Source organism: Lutra lutra, chromosome 7 (assembly GCF_902655055.1).
Source record: "Lutra lutra chromosome 7, mLutLut1.2, whole genome shotgun sequence".
NCBI classification, from domain to species: Eukaryota; Metazoa; Chordata; class Mammalia; order Carnivora; family Mustelidae; genus Lutra; species Lutra lutra.
In genome coordinates, this window is record NC_062284.1 from 142,245,563 (window position 1) to 142,263,873 (window position 18,311).

The 18,311-nt window shown below is 57.4% G+C and overlaps 1 protein-coding gene and 1 long non-coding RNA gene across 2 annotated transcripts in view; both read left to right on the top strand.

Annotated features, from left to right (window-relative positions):
- Positions 1–2,622: 2,622 nt before the first annotated feature.
- EML1 (EMAP like 1) overlaps positions 2,623–18,311 on the top strand; it is a 176,599-nt gene continuing 160,910 nt past the window's right edge. Inside the window, exon 1 of the mRNA XM_047737143.1 lies at positions 2,623–2,817. Within this exon, the coding sequence (XP_047593099.1) occupies positions 2,790–2,817 (28 nt within the window). The 5' untranslated portion in view covers positions 2,623–2,789. The remainder of the gene's footprint in view (positions 2,818–18,311) is intronic.
- LOC125104586 (uncharacterized) lies at positions 5,042–8,575 on the top strand. Its single transcript, XR_007128660.1, has 3 exons — positions 5,042–5,958; positions 6,501–6,616; positions 8,051–8,575. It is a non-coding gene; the product is annotated as an uncharacterized LOC125104586 (long non-coding RNA).

Consider the following 18,311-nt stretch of genomic DNA (forward strand, 5'->3'; position numbering starts at 1 on the left):
GTGGAGGTGAGGGAGGGCCTCGGTCTGGGACGCCAGGTGGCTTGGCGGGATTCTTTTCTGTGGCACCACCAAGTGTGTCCAGCCCTGGGCACAACCCAGCCCCCCTGGACTGGGCTACTGGCAGTCAGCGGACACCCGAAGGTACATTCCCCACGTGCTCCTCTGTCCACCCGACTCATGCCAGGTTGCCTCAGAGCAGGTGCTACAGAAGATGAGGGCCGAGCGTGGCCCCCTGGGACCAGGCACACCTCTCACCAGGGACTCTGAAGTTCTTCCTGCCCTCAGTCTGGTCCAGGGCCAAGTACACAGGAGGTGCTCCTACATACTCCCCAGATGCAGAAGCAGAGGTGCGGAAAGGGGCCACGACCTCCTGGGCCATCCCAGGAGCGGGTCTGACCCCACCCAAGGGCTGAGTGGAGGGCTTGGCGGGTGGGCTCCGGTGCCCCTTCCTGGTCCCGCACCTCCCTGGGGATGAAGCTGCCCCTTGCAGAGATGGCCACACTGTTGCTGGGCTTCATCTCAGGTAATCCTCAAAACCCAGCAGGTGAGACTCCGCCCCCTGTGCTGGTGAGGACGCCCTCAGGAGCCTCTCCTCTCCCTGCTGACCTGCATCCGGTTTCCACTCACTCCAGGAGCTGCCCTGGAATGGGATCTGGTGGTGGGAGGGGAGGAGGGCACTGCCCAGGGTGGAAGGAGGGGGCTGTGGGCTTCCAGAGACAGCCCTAGCCTTGCTTCGTCTCTCTCTCTCCCTTTTTTCTTTTCTCACTTAAAAATTTCAGGAGGGACCCACAACAACTGACAGTCCTTGTTTGCCTATGATTGAGGGTTCCCAGGAGACAGGCAGGACTTCCGGGGCCGAAACAGGGCAAAGTCCGTGGAAACCAGGACAAGTTGGTCACTCTAGAGGGGCCCCAAAGGCATTGAACCAACCCAATCTGATGCTTGAACTCCCTCCCCTGTGTCCTCTTGCAGTGGTTGTCCAGCCCTGTTTACATACCTCCAGGGATGGTGAGCTCATTATCATACAACAAGAGCCAACCAAGAGGTGCGCAAAATCAGGGCCAGGCACTGACCACAGTGAGGCACATTGTGCAGCAGAATGCAGGGGCCCCTGGCCCACCTTCAAGGACAGTTAGGCAAGGCTACACAGAGGAGGAGAAGGGGGAGGAGGACAGGGAATTCCTGACCAAGGGAACAGCACAGGCAAAGGCCAGGAGGCCTGGAACAGCCTTACAGGTATTGATTTCCTATGCTGTTATCTCTGACAGCTATCTCTGATATCTCTGATAGATATCTCTGACATCTCAGTCACAGTGTGACTCTGCAGGTCTCCCCCACCCATCTCCAAAAGGCAGTTCCTTTGGAGCATGGTGGCCTGGGCCCTCCTGTGTTCATCCCCCAGGTGTCTGAGCTGGGAAAGGCCTCAGTGTCTTTGAAGGGCTGCTGTATGCCTCTGATGCTGTTCCACCCCCCTCTCATTTTTCTGAGGCTCATGGACCCTTGAGCACCAGCATCTGTCCCCTCTTCCAAGAAGCCTCCCCTGATGCCTCCCCCTCCACAAGTACCAGCCTCCTCTCCTTGGGATGATCGTGACCTCCAGCCCCTGCCAGGGATGCCCGGGCCCGTCTCCAGTCAGGCTTCCCCAGTTCTTATCTTCGCACCTGCTGGTCTATTCCTGGAATGCCCTCTCTTTCCCTGAAAAAGCTTTTGTATTCTTCAAAGACATAACTCAAAGGTCAGCTCTTCCAGGAAGCCCTCCCGAATCTAATTGGGGTTGATTACCAGCTTCTCTCCTTTTTAAGTCATTTCCCTCCTGTGCCCTGCAGGCAGAACCAGTAGACCTTGAGCCCTAAGGGGGGCCAGTGATTCCAAGCCCCAGGGTGATGTCTCTGGGAGTGGAGCTCAAAGCCCTCCCCTTGCCTCATTGCCCTAGTCTCTGGCCCAGGCCCTTGTGGGGACTCAGGAGAAGGCCTGGGCTACCTCTTAGGCAAGCACACAGCAAGTGCATACTAAGCACTTGCTGAGATGTTTCCTCCCAACCGGTATTTCCTGAGTCCCCACTCTGTGCCCAACCCTGGGTCACATGGCTCCCCAGGGCGATCACCTCCATCCCCCTCTGGCACCCCCAGCACACGAGGAGCAGTTGGCACCCAGGAGGTGCCCAGAAGTGGCTGCTCTTGGTCTGCCAGACAAAGGCAAGGGCCATGCCTTCCCGTAACCTTGGAGACAGACAGTCGGGCTCCAGAGTCTGGCTCTGGTCACACCCCTCCCTGGCCGGGTGGCCTTGGGTGGGTCATGGCTGCTCCGGAGAGCCGAGTGAGAGGACACGGGTGGCAGCACCAGGCGTGGGCTCAGTGGGTGGCATCACTCTTTTTCTACAACGGCCATAAAAGCCCCTCACCAGCGCTGTGGGTCCCTTCCCAGAGAGAGCGACACAGGCACTCTGGGGTCTCCAGGGCTGGGGCTGGGGTCTTGGGGACTGACCAAGTACCCAGGGGTGCAACAGTTTCTCAGGCAACATTCCGAGGCTGCCCGGGAAAGGCCCAGGGCAGGGGAGGGCAGGGCCCAGATTTATCCACCAATCGGGCGGGCTCCTGGCTCGGGAGCCTGTTCTTATCTGCCCAGCCCAGCATGGGGGGGCCGCTGGGCCGGCTGGGGCGGGACGCTGCCTGGGGACTGGACACGGAGCAGGCCCGGCAGCCCCAAGCCCCACCAGGTGGGTGACAGCCACTGACGGCTCTGAGCGTCCCTGCAGGCTGGTGGCCGACTGCCCGCCCATCTCCTGCACCATGTCGGACGGCGAGGGCCCCTCGGCCGGTGAGTGGCAGTGCTATATTTACCCACCACGGCTCCGGTTGCAGGGCCAATGCTGCTGGGCGCCGAGGGCACTGGGCGCCCCCACCCCAGGCTGCAGGCAGCTGTGGGGCTGGACCCCCTTCCTCCTAGCTGATGCCTGGGGTGGGTGGGGGTGGGGGGTTGCTGCGCTCCTGGAAGGGGAACTGGCCTTTCGGAGCTAAGTTCTGCTGCACCGCGAGCTTCCCGGTGGGGCTGGAGCAGGAAGATGTGCCCGCTGCGAACCCCTCCCGCTGCTAGCCAGGGAGTCGGGGGCTGCCCCACGGTCCCGCGGGCGCTGGACTGTGCCTGGGCACGGGGAGCCACGGGCCCCTGGAACCGCATGCAAACAAGTGTGTGTGAACATGTGTCTGGGATGGGGGGGCCTCCAGCTTCCATCTGATTCCCCAAAGGTCGGAGGCCCGGGTCTGCTTGCACAAGGCAGGCCCTCCAGGAGTCCCCAAATCCCCTAGGTTGGAAATGGCCGGGGACACAAAGACAGAGGGCCAGTCAGATACTGTGGTCTGCACACAGACCCTCTGCCCTCCCCAGGGGACTGGCTGCCTGTGCGGCTGGCTGGCCGCCCTCAGCTCCTCCAGCTGAAGGCAGGTTCTGAGATGGACATCCCTCTGAGCTGGCCATAGTGGGGCCAGGGCTGCAGACAGCCTCCTCCAGGCGGCCCGGGTTCAAATTCCCAATTCTCTCACTTCTAGATTGGGTGACTGACCTGGGGCAAGGAGCTTCCCTGCTCTGAAGCTCCGTATCCCCAAGTGAAAAGAAAGGCAGCGCCAGCCCTCTGCGCAGGTGGTTGTGAAGCCTGGATGTGATAATGTGTGACCGCCGATCTGTGTCGGGGCACTCAGTCATGGCCTCGCGGAAGCAGCAGGTAGAGAGTCCCGGGCAGGAGCCCGTGTCTCCTGGTCTGGCCGCTCCAGCCTCACCTTCTTGCCTAAGCCACTGCATGTCTGTGGCCCCTGGAGTCCTTATCTGTCCCGCAACGCCACGCGGGGACATGCCCAGACAGTTCAGGCCAGCCTGGGGGTCCTGGATTGGTTGTGATGGACAGCAGTGTGGTCCTCCGGGCAGGGTGTCTGGTAGACAGTCCTGGCGCCTGGGCCGGGCCAAGTCAGATTTGGAACAGAGAGAGAGTGTGTGTTGGGGAGGGGGACACCAACAAAACTGGCCTGACCTCACCCTCTTCCGCCAGGCATTAGGGGTGCAGGCTGCCAAGAATCGTCCGCCGAGGAGCCGGTATGTGGGGGCGGGGGGGCGGCAGACGGGCCCTTTCTGGCTGGTTCCGCCAGCACCTGACACAAACCCGGAATAGCTCTCTCCTTCCGCCAGGGACACGGCCCTGCTTTTAGTGCTTGTAACCCCCGCACGGAGAACGGTATTTCAGGAAGCCGGAACAGTATTTAGCCTGCTGGGCCGATGGAATGGGCGCCGAGCGTGTGCTTGTGCGTGTGCGTGTGTGTCCAGGAGGCGAGAGGAGACACGGCCTTTATGCGCCTGTACAGTATAGGAGAGGGTCAGCTGGGTGGGGCCGGCAGGCGCGGTGGTGGCTGTGCCCACCCTGGCTGGGCGGGTCACCTGGGCGAGCGTGGGACTCGGCTTCCTGTAGGGTACTGTGCGATGGTTTTTTTCTCTGCTGTGCTGGACTTGCTGGGGAATCTGGTTGGCAGTAGAGGCAACACCTGGGTGCAAGGGCACACGTGTGCATGTTTGGGGGGGTCTCCTAGAGTGTGTTGTCTGAAGGTCAAGACTTTCTAGGATTCCAACCCCATGGCAATGGTTGGGTCCAGGAGGATACCGTGAAATATTTCTACCTCTTTTCAGAAACCAGTCCCTGGGTCTTTGTCTGTAGCAAGAAAGTTCTCAGCTGCCCAGCCATGACCTGTGTGACCGTGGGCAGGTTACTGAAGGTCACTGGGCCTCAGTTTCCTCATCTGTCCAGTGGGCACAATAATAGGACATTAGCTCCTCAAGTCCCAATGAGGATTAAGTGGCAGAAAGCATATAACCTGCTTGACATAACGCCCGTCTTACTGTTAGCAGGTGTAACTGTAATTACCGTCCCCTAGCAAGTGAGCTGCAGCCAAAGAGGAAAGTGGAGGGGACAGACTATGTGCTGCATCTTGTCCTGGCCACCTTGGAGATGTTGTTTGATCCCTGGAGGGTGTGCATGAACTCCACCATACAGGTAGGGAAACTGAGGCTCAGAGAGGCAAATAGACTGGCCCCAGGTTTCCAGCTGGTACATGGCAGAGTTGGATTCGAACCCACCTCCCCAGACCCATCCAGGAAATCCTACCCTGCTCGCCCACAGGTGGGGGTTGGGGAGTCTTGTAGGCCCTTGTGGTTCTCATCTGAACAACAGGCCTTCTCAGGGCTAGCTCAGGGCTAGCTCAGCCAATCCTAGCTCAGGATTGGCTCCAATAATTTGGAATCTGTGCCCAAAAAAATGTGGTACCTTGTTAGGGTGTCCAGAAAACTGCACGGGGAAGGAGCAGAGTGGCAGGCGGTCGGCTCCAGGACTTGTGGCCCTGCGCCTGGACAGGGGAGCCTGGAGGCTAAGGTTACCACGAGGCAATGTTGTATTTATAGTAGGAAGCTGCCTGTCCTGGGAGCTGCCAGCCCCACACCCGGTCCAGGGAAGGGGCTTCCCTCACAGCTGTCTGGATTCTAGGCCTGGCTCCGCCCCTGAGCGAAGCCCAGCACGGGACGGGCCCCTTTCCCATGGAGACTCAGTTCCCCCATCTGTAAAATGGGGCCCTACCATGTCCCTTGCTGGGTCTGGAGACAGTGTCTCTAAGGGCTGGTGTGGCCTGGACGGAGGGGCCGGAAGGTGCTGGCTCCAGGCACTCTGGGTCTGTTGATTGTCCCTTCCTGCCTTTGACTCCTGGCCGGCCCCCTCCCCTCCCGGCAGAACTCTGCAGGAAGAGAGTCCAGCCTCTGCCCTGACAGAACCCACGTGTTTGGGAGGGCTTCCAGCAAAGCCGTTTTACAATTCCCAGCCCCACAGAATAGGCCGTTGTTATTCTCAGCAGAGCAACGAGGGCAAGTCCCTCCGAGCCCGGGGTTCGAATCTCGACTCTACTGCCCTGTCTCCCGGCTCTGTGGCCTCAGGTGAGTCACTTAGCCTCTCTGAGCCTCAGTGGTGGGTTTCCACTCGCCTTGCTTTGGGGGGTATGATGAGGACGTGATGAGGGTTCAGCCAACAGAGTGACTCCCTTTGTCTTTCTGCGTAAACTCCCACCGAGGCCATGGCCCCTTGGTTCATTGCAGTAGACAATGGACAGACTAGCTACTGCCTGTCCCCCTGTCTTTATCCTCTCCCTCAGCTCTGCAGCTCCTAGACCTGTTCTGAGCAATTCACTCAGGTGGCCAACAGCTCTCTGGGGCCCCCCCAAAGGTCCCCATAGTTGGCTCTCCAAGTGTCTGTCTTTGCCTGGATACAAGTGTTTTTTTCCCAAGGGCGGAGGGCCTGACATTGCAGTAGGCCACCCCATATCCCACTCACTTCCTCCGGCATCCCCAGAACCCAGAGAGAACCCCACTTCCTTTTCCCTCCTCATCCTGGCCTGGGTTTGAGTCTCCTTGTTTACCAACTGGCCTTGGGGCCTGCAGCCGTGTCTACAAAGAGATTTAAGCAAAACATTTTAATTTAGGTCCTGCTCTTGGAAAGGAAATGTCTTCCCCCAGGAGAGGCAGGCTTGGTCCCAGGGTCTCGTCATCTCTCAGGGTGTCCCCTCCTGTTGATGAGGGCTTCCCTCTTTCTAGACAGGTAAGTGGGTTTGGGTTTCATCTCTTGGGCAATAGGGGCCAGCGAGAACGTGAGCTGACAGTACCTGGATTGCTTCAATGTGTGGGGGGCAGGGACCAGAATCTGGAGGCCAAGAGGCCCAGAAGGAGGCTGGCAAGGATGGTCCTGGGGAGAGAGGCTGAGGCTGACTCAGGAGGCGAGGGATGGGGGAGTAGGGGACTAAGCAACTGAGTGTGGGGGCAGGGAGGCTGCCTCCCCCATCACGGAGGTCCAGAGGACAGATGATGCTTGTTTCCAGGGGACTGGGGGTGACCTGGCAAGGGCCTAGAGCTGGTCTGTAAAAACACATGGGGGTCAAAATAAAAGACAGAAACTGGGGGCACCTGGGTGGCTCAGTGGGTTAAAGCCTCTGCCTTCGGCTCAGGTCATGATCCCAGGGTCCTGGGATCCAGCTTCACATCAGGCTCTCTGCTCAGCGGGGAGCCTGCTTCCTCCTCTCTCTGCCTGTCTCTCTGCCTACATGTGATCTCGGTCTGTCAAATAAATAAATAAAATCTTAAAAAAAAAAAAAGACAGAAACTGGTGGCCAAGGGGCATCTGGGTGGCTCAGTCAGTTAAGCGTCCGCCGACTCTTGGTTTGGACTCAGGTCATGATCTTGTGGTTGTGGAATTGAGCCCTGCCTTGGGCTCCCTGCTCAGTGTGGAGTCTGCTTCAGATTCTCTCTCCCTGTCCCCATGGGCTCTCCCTTAAATAAATAAATAAAATCTTAAGAAAAAGATAAAGGAAACTGGTGGCTGAGATGAGTTAGCGATACCCATTGTCATCCAATCCTGATTTCAAATCTTTGCATTCATCAACACAGACCCTTTGTTTTTTACTGACTATAGGGGCTGGGATAGACTCACTGTGTGCTGGGAAAAAAAAAAAAAAAAAAGCAAAAAACAAAACAGATAAATCCCAGTGGCTTAAAGCAACAAAGGTGTATTTCCCGTTGATGCAAAGTCCTTTGCGGATCTGGGTAACTCCTGGGCGGGTTGCCTAAGCGGGAGCTCAGCCTGACGCCTCCATATGGACCCATGCTTTCTGGGTTATGAGGCCCGGCAGAGAGATAGAGACACCGCGCTGACAAATGCTCCCATGCCCAAGTCGCCCGTCCTGCCACTGCGGGCATTTCATTGGCTCGAGCGAGTCACATGGCCACAGCTAATGGCAGGGGTGTGTGTGGGGGGGCTGCTCTCCATTTGTGAACGGCAGTCATATCCGCCCCCCCATGGACTTTTGTCCCCAACTGACTTTAAAAAAAAAAAAAAGTAATCCATTTTAATTATGAAATGTTGGGAGTGTATCGTCAGAGCCGCGGTCCTTAAGCATCTGAAATGCAAATTATGAATCATTCCACCATGCAAGTCACAAAGCAACGGACAAGATTTTTCAAAACGTGTTCTTTCCCACAGATTTGAATTTGCATTTAAAAGCACAGACATAAGCGGCTGAGCGATTGTGTCACCACGCCAGCAAGGAAAAGCATAACCAAGAGAAACGTGAGCCGTTAACTGCCGCGAAGCTCCATTGATTCCTTATTTGCTCGCGCACCGGAGCGGGTGCTGGCCGGACAGCTCCCGCTCGGCCACCGCGGTCCCCGGATGAAGAGCCGGGGTCTGAGCTCAGGGCAAATGACGGTGGGAATAGATGGGGAGGTGAATTAGGGGTCCGTGCGCCATCTCTCCTTGATCCCGCGCCACCGCACCACGCAGAGGCTCGCTGTCCGTTTGACGAGTGGCCGCACGAACGAAACCAGCGTAACCGGAGCGGGGTGGCCGTGAACGCCGCGTGTCGTTTCGTATGAGATGAGACCTGGCTTCAAAACGTTTGCAAACACTAGAGGTTGTCTCTAAGGGTCGATGACGTCAACCGAATAGCGAGAAATAAAGCTGGAATTTAAAACATTAATATTAGTAATTAAATATAATTTTTATTCATCGATTAATATTATAGTAATTAAAATAAGTTATATTAATCGCATTACTAAAGCTGGTATGGTAGGACTCCCTGCTGGGGATCACATTCCCCTGCAGCCCAGGCCCCCACAGTCCAACCTCTAAGCCATACTGTTTAGAGAGCTCTAGCTCCAGTTTAAACACATCTTCTAGGGTTCCCGCCTGATTTATTTCAGATGGAAAAATGTGTCAACGCATGGTGCAGTTGCAGAAAACACTCTCCCTTTTGCTTTTCTCTGGAGGGGCCCATGGTCTCCCTGGACCACCTGACTTGGCGGTGCTTATCAGGCTTGTCCTGTGTGCATGGGTCCCGCCAGGCCCTGTCACGTGAGGGGAGAGCAGGGGCCCTGGCCCGTGGAGGCCCGTAGGGGGCAGCTGGCCAGGGGACTTGTGCTCAGGTCCCTCTGAGTCCCCAGCAGTGCTCAGGCTGCAGGCTCCAGGCAGCGTACTGGGGTCCACCCCGGCATCGTAACTTCTGGTTCTGGGAGCGGCATTATTGAGCGACAATTCATACATCTCCCACAGCTCGCCCACCTCAAGTGTCCAGGGCGGCGGATCTTACTCCATTCCCAGGGTTGTACCACTGCGCTCACATAGCCCGCTTGGGGTCATTTTAATCACCTCGGGAAGAAACCCCCACCCCTTTGCAGTCCTTCCCGGCGCCCCAGCCACTCACGTCTCTGTCTCTGCGGATTCGCCGTTGTGGCTGTTTCATTCTTATAAGCAGAAACGTGCAGCGTGTGGCCTTTCCCCTCGCGGGATGTTTTTAGTCTCCCCCTGTGTCTGTGTCCGTGCTTCATCCGTCGTGTGGCGAGAACACACGTGACTTATCCAGTCACCAGGTGACCAACATTTGGGCCATTTCTACATTTCGGCTGTGATGACCAACGCTACCGGGGACACGAGCGCATGACTCGGGACAGATGTCTTCATCTCTCTCGGGCGTATGCCTCCAAGCAGGCTTGTTGGGCTGGAGGGTGTCTCCATGGCACCTTCCGAGGACCCCTGGACCGTCTTCCGCAGCGACAGCACCCCTTTCTGCACACCCTCACCAACGCTGCTTGTTAACCTGTTTGATTCCGGTCATCTGAGCGGGTGGGTGTCTCACCGTGGTGTTGATTGGCCTTTCCCTGCGACTGGTGGTGTTGAGTGTCTTTTCCTGTGCTCCTTGGCATCACCCCCTTGGCTCTGAGACCGTAAGCCTCAATGCCCTCATCTGCAAAATGGGGACTGGGGCAGTGTCTGCGTCCCAGGCTGTGATGAGGATTCACTGAGATCATTCCAGGGTCTTGGCCCAGAGCAGCTTCCTAGCAAATGTTTCCTGCCCGAAGCTGTGGTCTGGGCTTACAGGGCCTCCCCTGAAGGCTGGTGGGAGGGAGGGAGTCGGAGAAAGCTAGAAAACTGGAAGTTTCTGCAAGTTCCAAACCCATTTAGGAGAAGGACAAATCTCTTCGGAGAAGGCGGTGACTGACACGGGTCCAGCCTTGGTGATTTCTTCCCCAGTTGCTGGTCTGGGCTGGCCAAGTGAGCCGGCCACGTCTGTACAACCCAGATGAGGCAGGTGTCCAGACCGCAGGCTCGGGGAAGATAAGCCTGCCGGCCATTCAGGTTTCGGGCTAGGGACACCTGCAAGGTTTTCTTATCTTGTTTGGCCTCCTCCCCTTGACTACTCCCCAGGCTGGTCACATTGCCCTTCCTGGACTTGCAAGCCTCCGTCTGTCCATGGAGAGCTCTGGAAATAGGCCAGGAGCATCCTCGCAGGAGCTTGGGCAGGAGCCTGGGGCCTGGCGGAGGTGCTGATGGGATGGTCAACCTGATTGTGTGGCTGTAACCTGAGCTGGGAGCTGGGTGGGAGGTGAGGGAACACAATCACCTCATCACAGCGGAAAGCAAACCCGGCTCCAGATAGCGAGCTCATTAGGCTGCCCCGGAGGGAACAATTCCAGTTCTGTTCTGGGCCCAGTGGGAGAAAGGCAGAGTTCACCCCGATGGCCCTGGGGCAGCTTGCCATCCTGGGTCATGCCCCAAGGGGACTCCAAGCTCTGGGGCTGGGTGTGGATGCTGTCACTGTGTCCACGGCCCCTCGGGGCAGCAGGCGAGAAGCAGGGACTAGAGTGTGACTGGGAATCAGTGAGACTGGCATTGGTGTTCAGGCTCAGCTACCCAGTGCTGTGTGACCTTTGCAAGTCACAGAACCTCTCTGGGCCCTTGTTTGCTCATGTGTAAAATGAAGCTGATGGTACCGTATAGGGTGGCTGTCAAGCACGAATGGACGAGTGTTCATGGTCAAGGGCAGGGTGGGGGGGGTTCTAGAGATGGGAGTGAAGGTTCGGGTCAACGCACATGCTTCCCTTCCGGGGGGAAAGGTGCTCAGGAGAAAGCAGGGAAGGCGGGAGGGAGGCGGGATAGGGCTTCAGGTGAAGTGTAGCTTTATTTTGTTCGATGTCTGTACACTTGAGCGTCAGCCCAGTGAAGGAGGAGACCAGGCCTTTCTTGCAGCCTCTGCCTCTGTGTGTGTCGGGGTGGGGGGGTCATCAGTCTGGCTGTGGCTCTGCATTTGCTTCCCGGGGCTCCCGTGACAAATGGCCACAAACTTGGTGGCATGAAACCACAGAAATTAATTTTCTCACCGTTCGGGAGGCCCAAAGCCTGCAATTAGACACACTGGGCCGAAGACCAGGTGTCAGGAAGGCCCTGCTCTCACGGGTGAGAATCCATCCCTGGTCTCTTCCAGCACCCTTGACTGGAGGCCGTGTCCCTCTGTCCCTGTCTCCTTGGTCACATTGTCCCTCTTCTCTGCATCAGATCTCTGTCTGCCGCTCTCCCCTAAATACTCTCGCCGTGGCATTTAGGGCCATCTGGATAAACCAGGAGAGTCCCTCCCCCCCATCCTTAATTTAATTACATCTACGAAGACCCTTTCCCCATATATGGTAACATTCCAAGGACCTAGTGAGTAGAGTTGGCGCCTTCACCCTACTGCAGGCACCGACACAGATGCCCGAGAAGCTTGTGGCCTCCCAGGGCTCTGCCTGGGGACCCAGGGAAACAGCCCGAGGGGCTTAGATCCCCCCCAAGGAAAGAGCTTTGCGCCCCATACCTTCCTGGCCTCTGAGCCCTGCTCTTCTCCCTCCCTCCTGAACCGCCTTTGGCTGCTGCACCAAAGCTTGACCAGTGTCAGGGGCAGATGTCTCCCCTTCCTTTCCGCCCCCTCTGAAGAAAGTGGTTGGTGGTCTGGAGTAAGCAAGGTCAGTGCGAGAGGGAGCCCCGTGGGACCTGACCGCAGGAAGGAAGAGATGCTTCCTTTCAAAAATAACATGTTAAGGGCGCCTGGGTGGCTCAGTGGGTTAAGCCGCTGCCTTCGGCTCAGGTCATGATCTCAGGGTCCTGGGATCGAGTCCCACATCGGGCTCTCTGCTCAGCAGGGAGCCTGCTTCCCTCTCTCTCTCTCTCTGCCTGCCTCTCCGTCTACTTGTGATCTCTCTCTGTCAAATAAATAAATAAAATCTTTAAAAAAAATAACATGTTAAAAAAATTAGACTTTTTGAAATAGTAGGTTTTTTAAAAAAAATAGCGAAGCCTGAATAAGGAAATAAACCCGAAATTATGTGGGTGATGGACGACGTCCTCAGGGAAGCCGAGAGGGAGCGTGAGTGAGAGCCAGGCCTCTGTGGGAGGCACACGGCAGGTGACTGCATCTGGCCGAGCCTCAGTTTCCCTGCCTGGAACTCAGGGCCTGCCTGAGGGTGGCCAGGAGCAGGAAGCGGGAAGGTTGCTTGGCAGGCAAACCTGGAGGGGGTCCTGCCTGCAAAGACAGGGGTGTCACCTCCTCCCCTGGGGAGGCACCCCCCACCACCTGCCTATCCCACTGGGCGCCTCTCCTCCCAGCCCTGTGGCCCGAGCCCCCTGACACTTCAGCGGATGGGACTTCTTGGGGACTTTTCTCCACTGGAGCGTGGTCTAAGCCCCTCGCCTGGCACACACGGCTTCTCTAGGGGACGGGCCAGCCCTCCCCCACCCTCCTGCCCCAAGTACAGCAAGGAGCTAGAACTCAACACTTTCTGGGCCATTTCTTACCTTTTGGTTCCTCCTCCGGAAACACCTCCTCATCCCTAGCAAAGCCTTTCTTCGGTCCTAGCCTCTCCCTTCCTGCCCTGCCCCTACAAGATGGTGACCATTGTGAGGGCGGCATCCACATCTGAGTCCGTGCCCAGCAACTGGCACATAGTAGGTGCTCAGCAAATGGCCTCGTCATTCCCCCCACGCTGCTGGCTGCTCTTCCTGCAGCGGCCTTTACGAAGGAAGCACTAGAGTCGAGACCCGTCCAAGGCCCTTCTGTACACCCTGTCCTCTCTCCCCCACAGTCCCACCACCAGGGCTTACCCTCACTCCCACTTTATGGACAAGAAAACTGGGGCTCAGAGGGTGTGGATCGCCACGTGCCTAGCGTGAGGACCTCCCTTGTCCCTGCCCTGCGTCACTGGGGTTCACAGACAATCCCTTCCCTCTCTGGGCCTCAATTTCCTGATGTGGGAAGTGGGGGTGCTCTCTGAAGCCTTACCCCTGGAGGTGGGAGCACAAGACACCGCCACACTGTGTCCCTTCTTGTGACATCCCCTTAATCCTGGGGCAGGGGTGCGGTCTGCAGGGGAGAAGAACACCTCTCAGCCTGGAACGCCGCCTCCCCCACCCCTGCTTCCCCCAACACTGGCATGCGTGACTTCTGGGTGAGGCCAGGCCTCGACTCCCAGCCTGGTCTGCCCGGGGTGGGGGCTCCCCACGCTGGAGGAGAAGAGGCGGGAAGGGTGAGGCGCAGGCACTGCAGACCGACTCCCCAGGGCTCCCTTTGGTGGCCTGGCCTTCTCGTTTTCGAGCTCTGCTTGCCCAACTGTAAAGTTAGAGGTTGGGGGTGGGTGGGCCGGGTTTGCATACACAAAGGCACTTGTTTCTTGTTTTGAGGACCATTGAGTCAGCTTGCCGTCCCGGGGCAGAGAACGCCGGCAAAGCCATCCACCCACTGAGTGGTCTGAGCAAGCCTCAGTTTCCCCACCTCTAAGGCGGGACTGGTAGCAGCTGGGCTGGGATGTGCTACGTGGACCCAGCTCCCCCACACCCCCACCCCAGACCCCTGCAGATGGCAAGCGCCTGCCCCTCAGACACCAGCGTGGTTACAGGAGGGGACAGGTGGTCACAAGGAAAAGCTGTAAATCTAATCGGTCTTTTTAAAAACATCTAACAGCTCTTAATCCTGCTAATGGTTTCTCTTCCTTTCATGAGAAGGAGGTCCAACTTGCAGCACTGGGCCAGGAACAACAAGCCTTTGTGTTCTTTTGGAAAATCGAGATGCAGCTCAGAGAAGGACGAGTCAGGTGTTGGCGCCTTATCTCTCCTGGCAAAGCCTGAGCCTCTGGGCCAGGTCCCTGTTGGCCGCCGAAGGGAGGCGTGAATAATGGAAGGGCTGGCGCTGGGCCCCCTGCCACCAAGGCTATGTCGGGAAGCGGAGGGAGGAACCATGGGGATAGGCAGCCTCAGATGGCATCGGGCTCCTAAAGGCCCAAAGGGTCTGGAGGCTGGGCTGACACTGGCTCTGAGAGGCCAGGTATCTCTGCATTCGGGTTCCAGCGAAGGCCCTGGGCTTCAAGCTCAGATTACACTGGCTGTGTGTCCTTGGGCAAGACGCCTAACGTCTCTGAGCCCTCGCCTCCTTATCTATGACATCCCCACCTACATCTTGTGATGGTTTCAAGGGCTCCAGCAGGGGGTCTGTGGGGTTCCTGGCTCACAGTAGGTGCCTCACAGTGGCAGCCATAAATAAAAGCACTCAGGGCAGGGCCACTTCCCCTCCGGGGAAATGGGGGGCTTTCCCTGGTCCCCAGAGCTTGTAGGACTCCAATTCTGATTTGCACTGTTGCTGATCAGTGGCTCAATCCCCATAGCCCCCTCGCCATGGGGATGGGGCGGGGAAACTGAGACGCGTCCGTTGGTCAAGCAGGGGCTGCCTGGAGGAGGTGTGCCCGAGGAAGGCAGAGGGCAGGAGCCAAACCCCAGCAGAGAGTTGGCACAGGGGCGAAGAAACTGAGGCTCGGAGAGCTCAAGGAACCTGCCAGGTCGCCAGCTGGTGAGGGGCCGCCCTCTCCCCGCCATTACTGTACTCAGCGAGGGGATAGCGTCTTGACCCTGGGACGGCTTTCAGTGAAATGGAGCTCCAGAAGGGAATTACCCTGGGTGAGGTCACCAGGCACCATCCATCCAAGGGTCAGCGCCTGCCCTGAGGACCCTTCCCCGTGCTGCTGGAGATGGCACCACGGGGAGGGGTGCTGCTGATGACCCCCATCACTCCAATTCAGGGCGGCTCTCGGTGTGGGATGCCAGGCCCAGAACACGGGCAGGAGCACTGCGCCAGGAACAGGGTCTGCGGTGAGACCCCCCACTGATAAACTGGAGAAGTCACGGGTAGCAGGTCTGGCCCCGCCCTGTGCTGCAGGGAGGTGGGAGGGGAGGGCTGGCCCTCAAGGCCACTCCGTCCCCCTCCAGCATGAGTCACTGCTTGGCTTAGGGCCCAGGCAGCCAAGGGAGGCCTCTGGCCGGGGTTCCCTGAGGTTAGCAGCCCTGGTGTCCAACCACTCCTTGGTGTTCCTGGCAGGCTTCTGTTCCTTTAAGAACCTGAACTTGAGATGCTAGGGTGGGTGGTGAGCTGGCTGGAACTCAGGGATGTTCTAAACCTCGCCTTAGAGGATCGCGGGCCTCACTTTTCAGTGCCCTAAATGTACAGCCTGGAGTTCTCAAACTTTGGTCCTTACAGCCACGTGGGGTGGGGGTGCTGCCCGGAACGGTGCATTCCTGAGCTCCACCCAGGCTCCTGGGATCTGCATCTCCAGGCTTCCCCTGTGGCTCACGGTCCCAGTCTCTGGCCCCCGTTGGCCCATCTGTGAGGTTCTCCACACCCTCCTCGTGTTCACGCTCTCTAGTCCTCACACGTGCTCCTCATCCGTATGCTCACGCCCACACTGCCTGGGACAAATGAGCCAGACGTGCAGACACACACACACGCACACACGCACGCACATACACCCAGACCGGTCACACAATTTGCAGGGCCCCGTGCAAAATGAACACGCAGGCCCTGTTCAAGAATCATCAAGGATCCCGAGGCGGTGACAGCAGGACATCAAACCAAACCTGGGGCCCCGGGTGACAGCACAGGTCACACATCAACAAGGCCCAGCCCTGCATACACGCAGGCCACACACCCTGGGGTGCTCGTGGACGAGCCTGCCCACCGCACACACGCGCGCACGCACATGCACACGTGCACACACACGCCTGTGCACACACACGCACGCTCACAGGCACACACACATGCTCCTGCGCGGTGAGGCTTGCAAGACTGCTTTTTACTGGGCTCCGGAAGTGGGCTGGCTGATGTTTACTAAAGCAGAATCAAAGTGGAGTCACATGCGAGTTGCTTGTAAGCAAGAAATGCCAGATGGGGTATTAGCTGAATCACTGTCTTGGGTTTCGTGAGTAACATTTTAACCAGGTTGTGACTAGTTTGGGAAGACTTCTACGCTCCCTCCCACGCCTACCCCAACATCTAAGTTAAACCGGCCCTTATTTCCCACTTCAAACACCACAACGCGCACCGAATAAAATGTCGACTTCAGGATTTCTGCGAACAGGTTTCTCTCCCAGACGAATCCAGGAGTGGGAAGTGCTACCTGCCGGCCTGCGTGCTCGGTGAGGTGGCCTTGGTCTCTCACCTGTTCATAAGCTCCGGGCTCCCCGCCCCGAGCAGAGTCAGGGCTTTGGAAGGGAGCGCTTAGGGCTGTACAGACGCACCTCGGAGATGCTGTGGGTTGGGCTCCAGACCACCGCGATATGGGGACGGTCACTATAAAACGAGACAAGTGCAAGTTTTCGTTCGCATGGCATATATAAATGATCTAGGAAGTGTCCAAGAAAACAGCGCACGTACCTTCATTAGAAAATATTCCTTTCTAAGAAATGCTGGCCACGCCGAGCTTTCAGCAGTGCTGATCACTGAGCACAGATCCCCTGTTTTTTAAAAAGATTTACCTATTTATTTATTTTTGTGAGAGAGAGAGTGTGAGCACACACAAGCAGGGGGGAGGGGCAGAGGGAGAAGCAGACCCCGCCCCCCGCTGCACAGGGAACCTGATACAGGCCCGGATCCCAGGACCCTGGGATGGTGACCTGAGCTGAAGGCAGACACTTAATCGACTGAGCCATCCAGGCAGCTGAGCCCAGATCGCCTTAACAAATACAAGAATAACAAAAAGAATAATGAAATTTCTAGAGAATTATCAGACCGGGACCCAGAGACACGAAGTGAGCGAGTGTGGTTGGGAAAATGGTACCAGGAGACTTGCCCAACACAGGATGGCCACAGCACTCCAGTTTGTAAAAATCGTGGCATCTGCCAAGTGCAGCAGGACGAAGGATGCCTGTGCTCGTCAGAGCCAAGGATCGCACTGATTGTCAGACGCACGTTCTCCTCTGGACCACTAGGAAAGAGAAAATCCGCCCTTCATACCCCGACGCCAGCCGAGGCGTTGATGGGTGAACTCGCTCCGGGCTCAGAGGCGCTCAACTGTGAAAAGCGTGTCTTAGAGTGGGTGCGAGCAGGGATCAGCCTCCCAGTCCACAGATGGGGAAGACTGAGGTCCAGACAGGGTAAGAACCTGCCAGGGGGCTTGTGGGCTCCTGCTATTATGTGAACAGAGCCTTAAGAGGGCTTATTCCAGAGTTCTACCCACGACGCACACAGCGTTGCTTTTTCCGGGCTGAAGGGAGACTTGCCTCGGTTTCCCTGAAATGCTACTGGTGCGTCCCTCTCTGTGCAGCCTGGGAGCTCAAGGGTTCCTACGGTGGAGGCTTCATTCTTCCATCTCCCCGACAGTTGACCAGAGGTAGGCACAGTTGGGAGCATTTTCTTCAAAGCAAGTTTTAGAGATAATAGTAATTTTGAGGACTGAGTCCTGCTTTGAGCCCAGCCCGCGGCTTCCCATGCAATAATTCATTATGGGAGATTTTTCAGAGACAGCCACTGGCCTTGGAAGGCGATGAGCTCATGAATATGCATGATCTCGTCCTCATAAATTATGCATTCGATAGGGAGGCTTCCTGGGGAGGCCAGGGAAGGCGGGGAGTGCTTGGTCCCTACAAGGCTTGCTCACAAGCCCTTCTTGTAAAGCCCAGACCCTGCATGCCCTCCCTCACCGTGACAATGAAATTGCGGGGTGCCGCTGGGGTCCGGCCTTCTAAGAATCTGGAGTTTACTTGGCTGTTGCTTCTTTAAACTGGCAAGGCTGGCGCAGCCGGAGGGGGCAGAGCAGGTGTGCCCTCACCACCCCCCAGGGCACTTGCTTCAGAATCAGAGACCTTGATAGTCTGACCGCGCAGAGTCTCCCACAGCTGAAAAGCTGGCGCCCAGACGTGTGATTTACATGTTGTTTAGATTTCAAGGGCTCGTCTCCCTCTGAATGGGAGTGTGCTCCGGTCCCAGGGGCCCCGGCATCTTGCGATAAGCCCTGGGCTGAGAGTCAGGGTAGGACCCAGGTGGTAGCAGGAAGGGAAGGAGGTGTCTGGGGAGAGCACAGGCACTGCCCTCCCCCAGAGCCCCCGTCGGCCTCCCAGATGTGTTGCCGTGTGAGCAGTGGGCACATGGGCAGTCAGGGCTCAAGGTGAGCTCTGCATG